The following is a 17,515-nucleotide window of genomic DNA, read 5'->3' on the forward strand; positions in this document are numbered from 1 at the left end:
CTGCGACGCTGATAAGAGGCCGGTGTAAATAAAACCGTGCGGCGGGACTCGTTATAAAGCTGAAGGTAGAGTGCCGGAGGGCGGCGGTGGCGGGGGATGTGAGAGGCCGCCTGGCGTCTGTACTCATTGTTCTGACAGAACGCTGCGTCTGTGCGTGTGTTCCCATCAACTGCTGCATTTCCTGGTTGTTTGTAAACCAGATTGACTTTTAGATTAAATGAACCTCTACTTTACACTTTTATTGGGCGGCGGAGGCGTTAGAAGCTCCACCCATCCCTCATAGAAACGTAATTCTTGCCATTGTAAGAATGAGATGTGTACCTGCTGTACTCTACTGCCCTTACTTTTTAACAACTTGGGCTTTTTAATATTTTTCTTATCATTTTATTTCATTTTATTTGTTATTTACTGTTTAATTGTGTCTTGCCGCTTTTAATGTTGATTTAAAGCACTTTGAATTACCTTGTTTTGAATTGTGCTATACCAGGGGTCGGCAACCCGCGGCTCCAGAGCCGCATGCGGCTCTTTAGCGCCGCCCTAGTGGCTCCCTGGAGCGTTTTCAGAAATGTTTGACCTTTTTTTTTCCTTTCTTATTTTTTTTCTTTCTTTTTTCTCTTTTTTTCCTTTTTTTCTTCTTATTTTTTCCTTTTTTTCTTCCTTTTTCCTTTCATTTTTAATCTCGACATTTTGACTTTTTTCTCTAAATTTTAATTTTTTTCTCTAAATTTTGACTTTTTTGTCAAGATTGTACTTCAACATTAATCTTGACATTTCGACTTTTTTTCTCTACATTTGACTTTTTTCTTGACATTTTCGACTTTTTTCTCCACATTTCGACTTTTTTCTCGAAGTGCATAATAAAAAAAAAATCTTCCCCCAGTTCTAACTAATATAGAAACATGCAGCATGTGTTTCCTTCATTCTAAGGCTTATACAAGACTTTTCATTTTTTGCGGCTCCAGACATATTTGTTTTGTGTTTTTGGTCCAATATGGCTCTTTCAACATTTTGGGTTGCCGACCCCTGTGCTATACAAATAAACTTGCCTTGCCATACACGTTCACGCCGCAGCGCACCTCACAATGTGGTCTTCCTCAGATCCTGTTCCTTTGCTTCTCCAGACGAAATTTCCTCTTGGTTGACTCTGTCCAACAAACCTGATCCTGGACGCGGGTGGTACTCCGTCTCCTGTTCTTGCGTCCGTTGCCGCTGACAACGATGCGTCGACTTTCTCCAGAGTGCCTCTAACATCTGACAATGTCGTGAAGGAGTTTTTCTTGGCTGCACCTGACCGAGGTTTCCGCTCTGACATTGGTTTGCTTCACCTTCACACTGCTTATCGGTCGCGCTGGTCACTCCGGTCAATCAACCAAGACGCAGGTATCAGGTCCAGACCTGTTTACCCGTGTTGTTTTATCTCGAAGGGACGAAGGAACGAAGGAACGGATACAGCTGGACTTAATAGATGAATGAAAATCCTAATTTGTGTGTGTGTTTATGGATTTTTGCTGTTTTTTGGTACCGGCAGTACTTTCTTACGTAAGCCATTTATGGAGGCTCAGTGAACCGCCAGGCCGTGTTTGTGTTGGTGACTGCACTCGTCTGCCTCTCTCTCTCTCTCTCTCTCTCTCTCTCTCTCACACACACACACACTGTCTGTCTTGCTAATCCGCCTCTCCTCCCCTGTTTAACGCTGTTAAGAACCACTGAGTGTGATATTGGTCAGCCATCGACAGATGCGCTGTAATTAGACTTTTTAATTTCCCGTTTAGCCTCCCTGACTCCTGACCACAGATCGCTCAGCCGCTTTCAGCAGGAACGCGAGCCCTTACAGGACGTCCCTCCCTGCGAGGATTTAAGCGGCAGAAAAATGACTGCATTAAAGCGCCAGAACGTGCGTGTATCCGTCTATGAAACGGGACAAATCCTCCAATCGGCTGAGATCCGGGGGTTTCTGGTGCCATCATGACCCCTGATCATGACACTGTCCAAACTAGGTGTCTACTAATATTCTCTTGTCCGCATGGTTGTTATGGTAACCTGCACGCTTAGAAATCAGGTAAACAAACCAAAATGGAGGCTGGTGAACAGGCTATGCTGAAACGAGGCCCGGAGGAACCCCGCTGCCTACCGGTGTCGGGTCCCAGCAGAGTTAGAACATGGAAGGGTCCATTGACCCAAGAGTCCAGGCCCCTCCAGCTGATCCGCAACGTGCAGGAGCTGCAGCAGGACCTGGTTGCAGGCGTTTAGCCGACCCTCGTGGGCACAAGCTTGGGCTCGAGTCAGACTCGGGTCCAGGTCCTGGGTCCGGTGCTCTCCATCCTTTTGAGACATAACTTCCCAGAATCCGTCTAGGACAGGGGTCGGCAACCCAAAATGTTGAATATTGGACCAAAAACACAAAAAACGAATATGTCTGGAGCCGCAAAAAATGAAAGGTCCTGTATAAACCTTAGAATGAAGACAAATGGTGAAAGGAGAAATGTCGGGAAAAAAAAGTCAAAATGTGGAGAAAAAAGTCAATATTTAGAGAAAAAAGTCAAAATGTTGAGATTAATGTTGAAGTACAATCTCGAGAAAAAAGTTCAAATGTTGAGAAAAAAGTCGAAATGTTGAGAAAAAAGTCGAAATGTTGAGAAAAAAGTCGCAATGTCGAGAAAAAAGCCGAAATGTCGAGATTAAAAAGGAAAGGAAAAAGGAAGAAAAAAAAAGGAAAGAAAGAAGAAAAAAGAAAAAAAAAACAAGAAAAGAAGGAAAAAAAGAGAAAAAAGAGAAAAAAAGAGAAAATAAAGACAAAGAAAGAGGAAAAAAGGGAAAAAAGAAGAAAAAAGCAAAAAAAAACAAGAAAAAAAGAGAAAAAAAGAAAAAAGAGGAAAAAAAGGAAGAAAAAAAAGAAGAAAAAGGGGGAAAAAAAGGAAAAAAAGGTGAAACATTTTTGAAAAAGCTCCAGGAGCCACTAGGGTGGCGCTAAAGAGCTGCATGCGGCTCTAGAGCCACGGGTTGCCGACCCCTGGTCTAGGAGGACTTCAGGAGACCAGGAAACCGCCCTGGATCATCATTATTACTGGTTTCTCCAGAGATGTGGGGTAAACACGGAGAGGGTGAAGCCTGCACACACTGGTTTTTAGCAATCGTGATACAGGAAACCAAAGGTTTCCGGTTGACCTCGTCCTCAACCCTCAACCCTCGGGCTCCGGAGAGTGGTCCTCGGTCCGGTTCTGCGTCTGTGTTCAGCAGATGCTCGTTCACTGTGTCGGTCAGACATCCAGCCGAGTAAATATTTGCAAGCGTTGCAAAAGATGACGACGAATGACCTGGCACAACCAGAACCGGTCCTGCCTCCGTCTCCCCCGTGGAGTGAAGTGTTTAATCTCGTCGCAGCGCGGTGGCCTAGTTTGAGCGTGTTGCCGTGAGCAACGACAGGTTCTGTGACTCTTATGTTTAATTCTGCGATTGTCTTTGATGAAGGATTCTGTTTAAACTGCGATCCCCGAGCGGGCCGTCTGGTGCCAGCTAAGCACATAGCAGCGCTGCACCTATGAGAGGAAGTGGGCTGAGCGTGGGCACGCGGTGACAACAATATTTACACTTCACAGGAGGTGCAGAGACGCGGGGCCGTCGACCCGAACAGACACCTGTGTGAACCAGAGGAGGTTCAGAATGGAGGTTGTATGAGATCACACATGAGCGCCGGCGCCTATCTCCTCCCGTTTGCTAGCAGGAAGTGATGTCGTCCAAACGTGGTTAATCCAGAACCGAGCCAATGGGCTGGAAGCTGATTGGAAATCACGTTACCACAACGTCACTGGGTCGGAGCCTAGTGGTCACCAGGGGAACCGCAGTTGTGGAGTTCTGCTACTATTATTCGGAGGTTAAATAACAGCCAGGTGCTGCTGATCATCGTCGCCATCATCGGCAGATGTTCTGCTTCATCAAAGCAGATGTTTTAACAGTCCGTGCAAGTACTCACCCGTGTTAAAACAATGTCAAGAGGGAAAGACATCAGCGTTGGTCTTACAGAAGCAATTGTTGCTCCACTTCAGCCTGCAAAGGGAAATAGATATGATATAAGTTTAAAATAATTCATTATTATTCACAAAAACCCACCAGTTGGAAGCCCGAGCTACTGGAGATGTTGACTTCAGGAGTTTAACCTCTCAAGGAGGTTCTGAGCCCACATGTTGTTTTTGTTTTCCTCTTTTCGATTAATTTTTGTAAAATAAATAATGACGCAGTAGGAAGAAGAAAAAAAAAACCTCCCCGATCGAAGAGGAAGTTGTGACTTTTGCACGAATGTGTCGTTTTCATTCACACAAACGTTGGAAGCTTCAATGTGAAACATAACAAACTCTTCGTCCCGCCGCTGCTGAAGACGCTTTAAAGACTCTTTTTATTGCGTTTTTCTATGCTAGTTTACGGTTAAAAGACGGCTCACGGAGAAGTTTGACGTCGGGCTGCGACGGAGCTACCTCCGTGCAGAGGGGCCTCATCGGGCCGGCGGCGGCTCGTTCTGTTTCACCGTGGTGACGAAACATCTGAGCCGGCGTTGCCTGCAACAGCGGTTGTGAAATATTGCAGAGAGGGGAAGTGAAAAGGGAAGTGGCTTCGGCGGCATGTGGCACCTGATCACCACACCTTCCCCTCCTCCCAGCACACGTGCACACACGTGCACACACACACACACAGAGACACACACAAACCGTCCTTAGCGCTGGTTGTGCAACTTATATTATGTCAGCTAATAGCTAAATTTGTGGCGGTGACTCAGGACTCCCCGCCAGCAGGGCGGACCGGGTGAGTCCCCCAATTTGGAGGTTCCCTCTCTTCTTCTTTTAGTTTTATTTTTTCCTCACTTTGATCCTTTGGATTTTGTGATATCTTTAATATTATTTTTTTTTTACTTACACATCTTCAGTTTTTACTCACTTTCACGACTCCCGCCGCGCCGCCTCAGGACGCCACCTTCTTTGTTTGTGTGGTAGAAAATAATGAAGTTGAACATCAGACTGGCGTTTATTATTTAGTGCGCACACGAGAGGACCAGCGTGAGCCTCCGCCCGCCCGGCTTCCCCGTCTTCCTCCACTAACAAGTTCACCCTCCAGTGATCAAAGGGACCTGGAGATTTATCACTTTAATTTGGCAGTGAAAACGCCTGATGGAGTCTGTTACCGAGCGGAGGCCCCCCTGTTAGCGCTTAGCCGGCTAACTGGAGTGACGGGCATCTGGCTGGGTGGCTGCCTGGCGGCGCGCGCCCCCAGTTCTCTTGCGGCCCCCCTTTGTTGGCCTGCGGTGACCTCACGCAGCTCCATTCTCCTTGAAGCGAGGCACCATGCAGGCACTTCCCCACAATTTATGTCCTGGTGCCACAAGCAGGGGCACGGCCCCGCACTAAAACCCTGTCCCCGGCCCATTTAGCGCACGCCTGTCGGCCTCCCAGAAGACCCGCTGCGGCGAGGACCTGCGCACGCCGCGCCAGGGTCAGACGTTCAGGCTGAATTTTAAAATCAACTGAATCCTGAACCCACAACAGCTGAAAGAAATGATTTTAACTCTGAAGGAAGCAACACGTCTGGCTGGGCAGGTAGAGGATGCTGACATGAACCAGCCAGGAGTGCTAATTAGGTTAATCGTCAACCGGGCAGCGACTTAGAGAGGTGGAGTTCAGCCATCTGAGAGCTGATATTGATCGACAGCCTTGCGAAAAGAGTCTGAAAATATGAAGGAATCCCTGTGTGATGGGATCAGTGGTACCTCAGGGCCGTCAGCAGTTCAGAAGTTACACCCCTGGCCCCCCTCTGGAGGAGACGTAGACCGGCGAGATGGAAGTCATCCCTCGACCTCCGTGTTTTAGAGTTATAAAACTTTACAATCACCGACGCACCGCGTTCATCTCGTCCTTTGTGGTTCTTGTGAAGGACCGTGGGTCTCCCGACAGTACGGGTCCGAAACATGCTGAATGCTTTTATTCACTCGTCAGCGGCGAATATTCATCCACCATCATTTCTAATCAGCAACACGGCGGCATCACGAAGGCGTTTGCTTTTTAACGCCGATATTAATCCATCAGCCGCACGCGCCTGCAATCGGAGCCGCGGCCGCCCTGTGTGGTCATAAACTCGTCCCCCGGCGGCTGCTGCAAGGGCAATCGATGCGCCCGGATCAATAGACTCGTGGAAGGAGTCCAATGAAGTTGAGCCGGAGCGGTTGTAGCACACAGGAAAAGAAATTACAGATGGAGCAGCGATGAATCAGAAGTTTTAGGCCCGGGGGTGATTAATGCAGATGAGGCGTGGGGGGAGGACCGGGGGGGCCGTGGGGGGTGGGCTTCTGTCTACACATCCGCTACATGTCTTCTTCTCCAAAGGTTAAGTGGATGCTCTCGCCACCTAATTCAGCCATATGCTCGTCTTTGCGTTGGATGCCGGCGCTGCTGAACGGAGCCCCTTGAATATACAGCCAATTAAAAACAACAACAACAACATCAATGCAACTCAGCAGCTGATTTAGTCTGAAGCCACTAGATGGAAATGTATCTTGTGATAGTGCAGATTAGTCCGGGATCGGGGAGCTTTATAGGTTGCATTACAGCGGCTTATGATCTTGTCACGCTCGCTTGTGCAGCGTACCATCTTTTTGCATAACTTGTTGCATAAGCAGCCTCCTGGCAGGCACACTCTGTCATGTACGCTCCGTGTCGTTTCTGCTTTTTTTAGGGCTTATTACAGTACAGGCCGTTCCCTAATGTCACCGTGGTTGCAAAACCTCGCAATCCATCTCTCCGACTCGCTATTTTTTCCCTGTCATCTAAGAATTGGCTTCCTGTTTTCATTGTGTTCCCTTTCTCTCTCTCTGGAGGTGTCGTAACCCAGCGGTCTATGCCAAGAACAGACCAAGGTCTAGTCGGGGGGAGAGCTCTGTGATCGCAGTGGAAACGCACACACATGCACGCACATGCACGCACATGCACGCACACACAGCGTCCAGATGTTAATGTGGGTGTGTGTGTGTGTGTGTGAGTGCACGGAGCCTGTTTTCAAGTCATAAAAAGTAATTTGCTTGAGTCTGAAGTGATGCGTTCATGTCCGCTCTGGGTTCTTTTTCTATCCTCGTACGGGAGGAGGTTGATCAATAGCTGATCTTGATCCTCTGATCCGGAAATGATGACTGTAGAAACAACAAATGTTATTATTATTATTTTTTAACAAAGAAACTAAAATGTAAATAAAAAGTTGGCAATCCTAAGTATTCTGGTGATATAACTGCTTTCAGATCCACCTTAAGCAGCACTGACTTGAAGCGCTCGCTTTCTTTGACTTCATTGGAGGAGTTTTTGGTCCATTTTTCTTTACGGCGTTCACTCAGCCGGGTTGGGGTCTGGAGACTCTGCCCGGTGGGCAACACCCAGGCCAGGCAGACGAAGGGCCACACCTCGGGCAGTTTAATTAAAGCAGGATTTGATTTAATCAGTCCAACAGCTGAAAACACTTCTTCTCTGAAGCATTCATGGTTGAGTCTTATTTAAGGCGGGTTGGAATGAGATGGTCCCGGGGACTGTATCGAGCCCTCTGGCCCTATTTTACCCATTTGATTCCCAAATTATATCTTTTAAAGCAGATCTGACGTACTGATGGGGGTTGGCTCGGTGACTGCGAGGCGTCCAGTTTTTAGTTGTGATGTTGTTTCTCTGAGACAGCTCCTTATGTCATCCCCTCTTGGCCTTGTGTTACTGCTCACCTGAAAAATCCACTGTGCTGCTCCGTTGACGGACGGCGGCGGTCAGCAGAGTCCTCCCACTGCATCCGCGGGTGCCCATGTTCACTCCTTTTGTTCCTTTTTGGTAAATGAATAATTGCTGGGTGAAGAAAGGTTGGGTTATTTGTCTGAGGTTTTTGCCCAATTTTTACTTACTTCTGCACATGTGCTTGCATAAATGGAAGTAAAATGTGGGGCAACGAAAGCGGAAGTGTTCAAAACAATAACTCCTGAGAGGGACTCGTTATGAAAGAAAATCCCTTTCCTGTTTTTGAGAGGCCGATATTTGGGGGTCTGAGGTGACTGCCGGCTCAAATTCAGACAAAAAGCAGTTGCTTTGGGTCACCTCGGCCTGGATTTATGCGAGTCAGTGAAGCGTTTAGATTTTCCAGCCTGTGGTACGTTGTAAAACCCTGCAGGATGCTCATCTGTATCATCACTCACAACTTTATTTTATTTTTCTTTAAAGCTTCACTTTTATAGCAAATTGTCCCCAGCTGTTGAGAAGTTAACTTAAGAAGCGAGTAAATCCGGCTCCCGCTGTGCGTGGATGGTTAAAGGAAAAGACTAGCATCAAGTCGGTGGGACTTTTAGTTATTTTTATTTTCCGGTCTAAGTTGGAAACGTCGGCTCGTGTGGAAACGCGACCAAAGGATGAAAGAGTTACAGTAAAAGCTCAGGAAACTATGTCATCTTGTGAACAAATGGCATACCCCTTAAGATCCCGGCTTGAGCGGTCTTAAACACCAGCTCAGAGTCTGGGCCTGAAGCTGAGGGTCCGATCAGAGGTTCCGGTGGCGGGGAGTCGCCCCCTCGCCTGCTGGTGCCCTCTAGCGGACGAATCGCGACTCAGGACAAGCAAATCCTCGTTCAAACTTTACGCTTCTGTCCCAGATTTTTCTGGTCTCTTATTAGAGCTGGTCCAGATACGCCGGCCATTACCGGTTTACTGGTCAGTAGGGTTAAAGATTCACTTGTGTGTTTTATTGTAGCCGCATTAACGTCTTTGACCTAAGAGTTAAATGTTTGTCTTTAAAAGATACGTTTCAGCCAAGACTTTTAAAATGCCAGTATGTGCAACCGAGGACTGGGGACCTGTCTCATGTGCCCTCCCCCTGCAGCTAGTGGCTACATGTGTCTCATGTGCCCTCCCCCTGCAGCTAGTGGCTACATGTGTCTCATGCGACTGGGCCTCATGGTTAAGTTCCCGCTGCCACCGGGAGTTCTCAGAGTAGTTCCTCCCCCAGGACGGGCTCCAGAGGCAGACCAAGCTCTCTGGAAGTGAGAAAAGTTTCAATTCATTGAATGACTACTAGGGGCTTGTCCGGGACGCGAGTTGTCACCACTGACCGTCGCGTTGAAATGTCCAACATTACAGCAGGAAGGAACATTTAAATCTGCTTAAATAACGGGCCCGGGAAGCCAGCGTGTCCCAGCAGTCCCAGTTGTAGGGGATGTCATCAAGCATTTGTCCAGTTCTTCTTGGACAGTCTGTGGTTGAACTTGGTAACCAGAGCCAGGAAACCGCTTCTTGATACGAGTCTGACAGAACTGACTGAACTGACTAAGAGACACGCTGAGAAGGGACCTGAGTAGAGCTGCTGCTCCTCCACATGAAGAAGAGCTGGTTGAGGTGTGTCGGGCATCTGCTTTGAATACTCCCTGGACGCCTCCCTCAGGAGTTGTATTCGGGAGACATGCTGGAGAGATTACATCTCTCAGCTGATGTAGGAATACCTCAGTGTTACCTCAGAAGATCTGCAGGAGGCAACCTGTGAGATGGAGGTCTGGTGCAGTTGTTGACTATTTTCAGCAAAAAACATTTTTTACCAGAGTGATCCATCTCCCTCCTTTCCTATCTCTGCTGAGAGTTGCACATGTGCACCAGAGTACAACGCCAGGTAAACAATATGGCGGCGGCTGATGCAACAGCACAGCGACTGGCTGCCAAGTTCAGTAAAAGATGCATTTTTGAATGACGTGTCCATCTTTCTTGTCTTTTATTTTCAATTAGCACATCATTCAAACAACCTCATGCAAAATGTGAGATTGGTCGTTAGCTGCCGTGTTGTTTCAAACGTTTGGCACATTGTTGGTATATTTATTAACGCTTTGCTTGTTTCCTGTTGTCCAGCCGGTGAGAAGGCCATCGTCTGTGACCAGTGCGGTGCCCAGTTCCAGACGGAGGAGTCCCTGGAGGCTCACCGGCAGATCCACACCGGTGGGAACACACACACACACACACACACACACACACACACACACACACACACACACACACACACACACACACACACACGCACGCACACACGCACGCACACAGAGAGTTTGAGTTGATTGTGATTTCTGCGCTGATTTATGAAGCAGTGCTCTAGCTTGCTCTGTTCAGAGGAGGTAAATCGTTTCAGAGCAGAGAGGAAGCTTTCAAAATAACCAGATGTCTTGGAGATTCTCCCGAGTAAAGATTGTAAACAGACCAAATCCTGAGGCCAAAAAAAAAAAAAAAAATCAGTTTGAAACTACCAATCTGCCTGTTTTCACAAGCAAATCATCGCGGCGTGTATGAAGGTAGCATGTGGACGGCCTCCCGTCCCCCTCACTTAACCTTCTCCGGTTTACTCTGGACTGACAGACAGATCACATCATCTTGGATTAGTCCCACTTGCCCTAAATCAAGACGGACCCGGCAGCAATCAACAGAGCGGGAGAACTTGGCAGGGCCGCGTTGTTTATCAGGGCTCAGCTATGAAGATGGGAAGACGAGGCCGAGATAGGTGCCAAGATGTAAATGGCAGGACGTAAATCCCCCTTCAGCAGATGTGTGATGGCCCACAGCAGTTTTTCTGCTGCTGATGGACTCTTTGATTCAGGGGGATGTGGGCTTGTGTCGGGCCACGCCCACTTTGGTGAGCGGACCTCTGGGCCCTGCCATGCATTTACCCAGGATTCAAAGGGCATCTTGAATGCTAACGTCTGCTGATATTATCCTAATCTGCTCGATTGGCAGTAGGGCTGTTCGATTTTGCCCAAAAATAAAATCTCGATTTTTTTCTCTCAAAATCCGATTTTCGATTACGATTACCATTATTTTGTGAATTGACAAAAGGCAAAGAAATGATTTCAAATATGCTGTTTTTTTATTGAACATTTGCCCCATTGGGCTTTAAGTGCAAACTTTGCTCTTATTAAACCAAAAATGAATGAATAAAGTGCAAAACTCTGTAAAATAAGTTGAAAAAGAGTTTAAAAAATATAATAAAATATAAAGTTTTATCTCTGGAAAAAAAAAACAGCACTTGCAAACATACAGTAAGTTATATTTCCAATTAAATAAAACAAGACATTTTCTAATTAAACTAAACTGGGTCTTTGCATGCTAAATAATAATGCAACCCATGAAGGAGGTAGAGGTGTGTAATGTCATTACATTTGCTATTCAAATTTGCAAGTTTTTTGCAAGGAACACGAGCCGGTCTACCGCATCTGGCTTGAGGGATGCCCGGTGGCATGTTACAACGCCCCCTCCTACACTAAAGAGCCTCTCCCATGGGGCACTTGTCGCAGGTATTGAGAGGTATTTCCATCAATCATTAATATGGTATCAATCATTAATATGTGTGCAGACAAGGTAAAAAAAAAAAAAAAGTGAAAAATCGATTTTACGATTTTCACGTTTTAACATCGTTCTAATTACATAATCGCGATTACGATTTAAAATCGATTAATCGAACAGCCCTAATTGGCAGACACAGATTAAAAAAAATGCTTATTAAAACCAATGAAGGCAAAGAAGTTGGGATCTAAATGGCATCAAAACGGTAGCTCCGTTACACGTCTCTGGACGAGTAAGTGGCGTTGAGGAGAAACACCTGGAGGGATGTCCAACAGCTGACGGGGTTCGTTGTCATCAGGTCAAAACAATTCTCGGAATCTGCAGAAATCTCTGTGCGCCGGGGACGAGGCCCGAATCAGGACTCGGTGGTGATCTTTGGATTGCACTAAAAACGTGCCCCACGTGCTCTGATATTTTCTCAACATGAAGACACTTTTGCCCTTGTGGGCGTGTCAGGGGGAAAAGGTCAGGAGGTCACCTACAGACCAATCAACATCAGCTTCACTCGCACCCGTCAAAAATAATCATTTGAGTGACAGAAGTATTTCTCCACAGTAACGTAATCATCGTCTCGCTTTTTTTGCCCTCCATCCAAAGCTGAGACCGCCTGGGGCCCACGGACCTGACGTTTGATCCGGAGGGGTCAGGACGGGTGGGGGGGCAACACTGAGGGGCATGCCCTCATCCAGCCGGCTCATTGGAGGTAGAGAGGGGTTAAATGAGGCTAATGATTCAACAGTCATAACAGCGGAAAGCAGCGCTCCAAATGTAGGCATTCCAGTCTGGAAGGGTGGAGGAGGGGTGGAGGAGGGGCGGAGGAGGGGCGGAGGAGGGGCGGAGGAGGCGGTCACTGCCCTGGCAGTTGCAGCAGAGTAACAACCACCCTCGTTCAGGGATCAACCACGCGCCGCGCTCAAAACGCTAGATTCCACAAACATAGATGAGGGGAAGTCGATTCACACAAGAATCTCGATTCATGATTCAAAATTAGAAAAATGTAGTTTTTTCAGTGACCAACTTGTGTCCGAACTTAGAAAACTAGGAACTACTGGGAACTAAGTTGCAAACGACAACCACAGACTGTATAAGAAGAACTGGACAAAACCTCTGAGACATGGCCTATGGTTTTCAAAAGAGCATCTTTTGAAGCCTCTTTTTTTTCCAGGAACCATGTTGTAAAAGGTTGGAATGAACGGACCTAAAACTGGCTGGAACCTGTCAGTCACATTCAGTCATTTCATCTTAGCCGACTTAGCTCTTGCTAATCTGTGATGCTAATTGATTCCTTCTGATCAAATTAGTCCAAACTACCGGATTTCAGGCATCGTCCGAAATGAGAAATGAGGTGGAATCAGAAATGATTGCTGCGTTTAGCGGACACTCGGTTAGCAAAGATACCTACTCTTAGCTAATATTGGTTAGACAACAAAACATATTTCCTTTGAGGTATGAATCTGTTTTAAGGTCCATATTGGCAGCTGAAAAGTTTTCTATATTTGAACATGGAAGTCATTGACGAGTGACTCGCTGGTCGGATCCGCCGCCTAGTGGTCAGTAGAGGAACTGCAACGTCTCTTAACCCAGAAGTTGTTGCTTGAAGTCGACATATTGAGATCAGAGATACTTCCGATTCTGAAGATTAAATGAACAGACCATTTTTTAAATTGTTTCCCAACATTTGCTCCCTGGTTTGCGTTGGGTTCGGTACCGTTTGTGGGGACATTCAGAGGTTAAGTATTATTCATGCTCGGAGCTTACCAGCGAGCTGAGGGTTGTCAGCATTGAGCCAGCTGGTCTGCTTCCAACACTATGACTAAGAAGAGGGAAATAAACAACCACGCCTCTTCCTCTGGCTCTCGCTCCAACTTCATGGAGGCTGTAAGGTCTTGGTTTTACCAAGTCAGGGGGCTCTGACGTCTGATTCAAGGCACCAGGAAGGATGAGCCATTTCAACCTTTATAACTGAGCATCTTTTATTTTGATCTGCTGCAGTGTATTTGCACGTTACCCAAGACACACAGGGGCGTGTGTGTGGTGGAAGCAGGGGGTTACTGTTGGCCATCAAAGCCAGATCTGATCCGTGCCCGCCTCTTGGCAGTGCTTCAGCCCTTGGCAAGTGTTCTCCGATGACAATATTTGGAGTCTGTTGCCATTTCTCGCCGCTCTGAATGTGAATTATTGTCGCATCTCGTCCGCGGGCCTGATCAGCTGCAGTCTGACTCGACCTCTGTCTCTTGTCTCACTTAGTCTTCCGCCCCGTGCGTCCATGTTGACCACAGGACAGTTTGCGGGGCCTCCCTGAACTCGTCACCATAACTCAGGGGTCCTCTGCCTGTTGGCAGCGCCGGCGGACGTAGGAAACGCCAGCATAACATCATGTGGCTGTTGTTTTTTTTCACTCGCGAACTTGTGCAGATATGCGTGCATCAACAGTATCCACCTTCTTTAACCCCCCCATCATTGGCAGCGCTGCAAAAACGACTCCAGGAATGTCTCTGTTCAGGGGCCAAAGTCCCCCGTCAGTTTAATTTCGCTTATTGGCGTTTTTATCACATATTTACTCAAATTAGGGGGCATCTAGATTTGTGTCCCTGAAATGGGATTCTCTGCAGACGGAGAAAAGAATCTGTTCTGAAGAACCCTGCTGTGGTTAGACTTGTTGAGTCGTTATTACACGCTCCGGCCCTGTCATCCAACTCTTATGCAAGGGATGCTGGGACATATTTCTTCTTAAGCCCTCCCCTTTAACTGTCAACAGCTTTCCAAAGCAAACACATTACAAAACAAACGATTTCCCATGTTTATTTGCCTGTAGATACATCCAACGTGTCATAAGACAAGATTGACAAGAAGTAGACGGTAATGGAATTATCCTTGTGCTATTTCACAAATGTTTTGTAATACAAATAAAAATAGGAAGAATTAGAGGAAGAATAACACTAAGTGCTGACACTGTCTTTTTTTTGTCTCTCTGAGCTGTCTTAAAAAAAAAAAAAAAACAGAGAGAGAGAGAGTAAAAAAGCAAATTTTTCAACATTGTCTTTACAGCTGTCTTCATAGCAGTCAGTTTTAGGGGGCGGATTAAGCCACTCCACCCCCTTCCCCCATGGCATGGTCCTTTTTTTTATAATGGTTTAACAGTTTTCTACAACAGCCTCAGTACGTTAATCCGAATGTTAAGGCGGGTGGGTCATTGTATGAGGTCTGTGATGTCTCAATACCACGCAAGTCTGAACCAAAGGACATCTTTTTCGATTGAGGTGGTCCCAAGCAAAGCACAACAGCGTTGCATAAATATCGGGGACTTTGAGATGGTCAAGCAGAGCAAAGTAGTTTTTTTTCATAATGTGTCTTCTTTAAAGGCACTTTATGTAACAAAATGACTCCAGAACATGTGGGGGCAGCACATCCCGAGATAGTTCAGGTATCAGCCTCTAGAAATCCAGTGTCGAATCAAGTGACTAAAGTACGTGAACAAGGGCGAGGAAATGGACTAGCGACGGAAAAGAGTCATCACCAACTCAAAATGACTTATTGGTAAGTAAAAGACTAAAAGACTGTTATTTGTTTTTAAAAGGGGGGCGGAGTTAACGAGATAATCATTGTTTAAAGGCGCATGAGGCTCCTTTTAAGAAATGAGACTCTCTAGCGCCACCCTTCGCCACGACGGCCGTCGGGGGTACTGCAGCCAACAGTGAAGCCGGCACGGGAGAACGGGGAGAACGCACATGCAGCGTCATGTGACGTCACATCCGCAGGACAGCGCGGGAAATTCCGGTCACAATTGCAGCACATTTTGCAGCACACAACCTGTTCAAGGCAACGGAGAGATACGGTAGAGGGCTCATTCGTTTTGGTTTGGAACGCTTCAGCTGACATTATTACTAGAAAACTTAAAACGTATACGAATTTTTTTCATAAATCCTGCCTCAATCCTGCCTCATGCTCCTTGAATGGAAATTTAGTTTTCCGATCTTGAGAGTTTCTAGACGCCGTCGTTGCCGTCGCCACATCCAACATGTCACTTCAGTTTGCTTTTTCAGGAAATTCTTTCCCAGTCGAGTAAACGAGTAAAAGTTTGGAGCGCCGGACTGATTATTTTCTCTCGTCCCATCTCCGTTCCTCTGACAGCTAGATTCATATATATTTTTTTTGTTTGTTTGTTTGTTTTCCGGAAGGTTGTTTTCATTTCCGCCATGATTTATCACTCCTGCGTTTTTACTGGTGAACGCGTCGTGCGCACAGATTTGGCTGCCGGAGAGTAAAAAGATGGGAAAATGTGAAGGAAAAGGGCTGGCGAGTGGAAAAGTGGCTGAAATCTGCACATTTGACCACCCGGCCGGCGAAGGCTGCAGCGAGCTGCGGGCCGATGCAGCAGCAACGGGGACTGCATCTCCCATGTGACTCGTGTAGAAATGAGTTTGGACTCCACAATCCTCCGAAGAATTTGTTGTCTGGCTGTTGGTGTTCCTGTTTATACGTGAATCATCTCCCCGTGCACGCACGCAAACACGCAGCGGAGCGCGAGAAAATCCACAAATAATAGGACACGCAGGCCTCTCGCTCCTCTCTTTTTACTCTCTTTTTTTTACTTTATCTCCCTCTGTCCCTTTTTTTTTTAACGTCTTGTAATATGGGGAAAATATGCAAACCGTGGTGTGGCAACAGCGGGTTTATCCAGTGGGAACACAGCGTGATTCCAGCAGGCCTTGGCCGCAGAGTAAACACTTTCTTTTCTCAAGCCAGAAATAGTTTGGCTGAGGAGAGAGGGCTGGAAAAGGAGGGAGGGAGGATAAGAGGATAGACAGAAAAAGAGAGAGAGAACGGGGGACGGGGGGGAACAACGAGGGTATGGTGGTCCAAAATAAGGAGCTCTTTTAGTCACATTATTCCTGCTCTTTTTTTTTTTCTTCCTTGTAAATTGTTCACACCGGTGGCCTTGCCATCAGTCGCTGCAAATATAAACACACGCAAACACACACATGCTTGTCGTGTCACTCAAGCAAATTAGGCCAATGGCAGCGCTGCACAGGGGTCACGTCAAAAGTGCCGATTGTCTCAATCACATTAGTCCAGCGCTGGCATCTGTTTAGCATTTAGTTAATTGTGATGTTATTAAGTTGTCAGTGAGCATTAGGGCGGCGATAAGCAAGGCACATATTCTTCCAGGCCGGGCAGCCGGCGCTGCACACGCAGCCGCTACTCTGACAAACTCAGGGAAGGAGCGCGAATCCACTCGACCTGGAGCGCCATTTAGAGAATTTCTCTGTCCTCCCGAGACGTCTGAGGCCGACGCCGGTCTCCACGCCGGGGCAGATGTGCTCGGTGGTGTGACCTCTGACCGCAGAATGTTATTAAGTCGGTGTCATCTGGTGGTTAGCACCGGGTTTGTGGCTTTCAGCACCACCGCTCGTAACGGAGGAAGCTGTCCTCCGTCCGCGGGAGGTTATCCGGCCGTTAAGGGCTGCACAGAGAGCTCGTACAGCGTGTTTGGGAACACCGTGTTCACCAGGTTTCACTTAATGGTGAGAGGTGTTGAGTCTCTCACACTTTCACTCATTAAGAGAATCTTTCAGAGAAAGCCATCTGTCCAACGTCTTCAGAAATAGCTCTCTGGTCAATCAGGAGCCAACTTCAGCGCCGTTTGGAAATAGCTTCTATTAGTCAACATGAGTGAAATAATTACTTTGGTTAACAACTGATCTGTTGATTATTTTTTGGATTGATATGTTAATCAGTGACTGATTGCTATGTCTTGTTGCCATAAACCAATAGCTCTGATTCGTCAGTTTATATTCAGTAAAATTCACAGTTCGTACGTTGATCATCTCGTAGCCTGGCCAGCCATCGTAATTCCTTTCTTCCACGATACGAAATATGAATCTCTCGATACGACATGCCAGCCAGATGTTCTCCACGTTGGCCTCATCTGTCCATAAGACATTGTTGCAGGACTCTTGTGGTGGGTTGAAAGTACTGGACAGCATTTCCATCTGTACATGTTAATTGTGGTCTCACGCAAACAGTGTTTCTTACTGTACAATATTGAACTCCATATAGTTTGCAACGGTCGATCCTCTAATGCTGCTGCTTATGTTTTTCCCATTCGGCATTGAGTTAAAACGCAGGTTAGTATCTGCTTTTGTAGA

The 17,515-nt window shown here is 46.8% G+C and overlaps 1 protein-coding gene across 1 annotated transcript in view; it reads left to right on the forward strand.

Moving 5' to 3' along the window:
* zbtb16a (zinc finger and BTB domain containing 16a) overlaps positions 1-17,515 on the forward strand; it is a 167,657-nt gene that overhangs the window by 92,015 nt on the left and 58,127 nt on the right. Inside the window, exon 5 of the mRNA XM_061740364.1 lies at positions 9,888-9,974. Within this exon, the coding sequence (XP_061596348.1) occupies positions 9,888-9,974 (87 nt within the window). The remainder of the gene's footprint in view (positions 1-9,887; positions 9,975-17,515) is intronic.

The sequence above is a fragment of the Cololabis saira genome, chromosome 14, assembly GCF_033807715.1.
Source record: "Cololabis saira isolate AMF1-May2022 chromosome 14, fColSai1.1, whole genome shotgun sequence".
In the NCBI taxonomy this organism is placed as follows: Eukaryota; Metazoa; Chordata; class Actinopteri; order Beloniformes; family Belonidae; genus Cololabis; species Cololabis saira.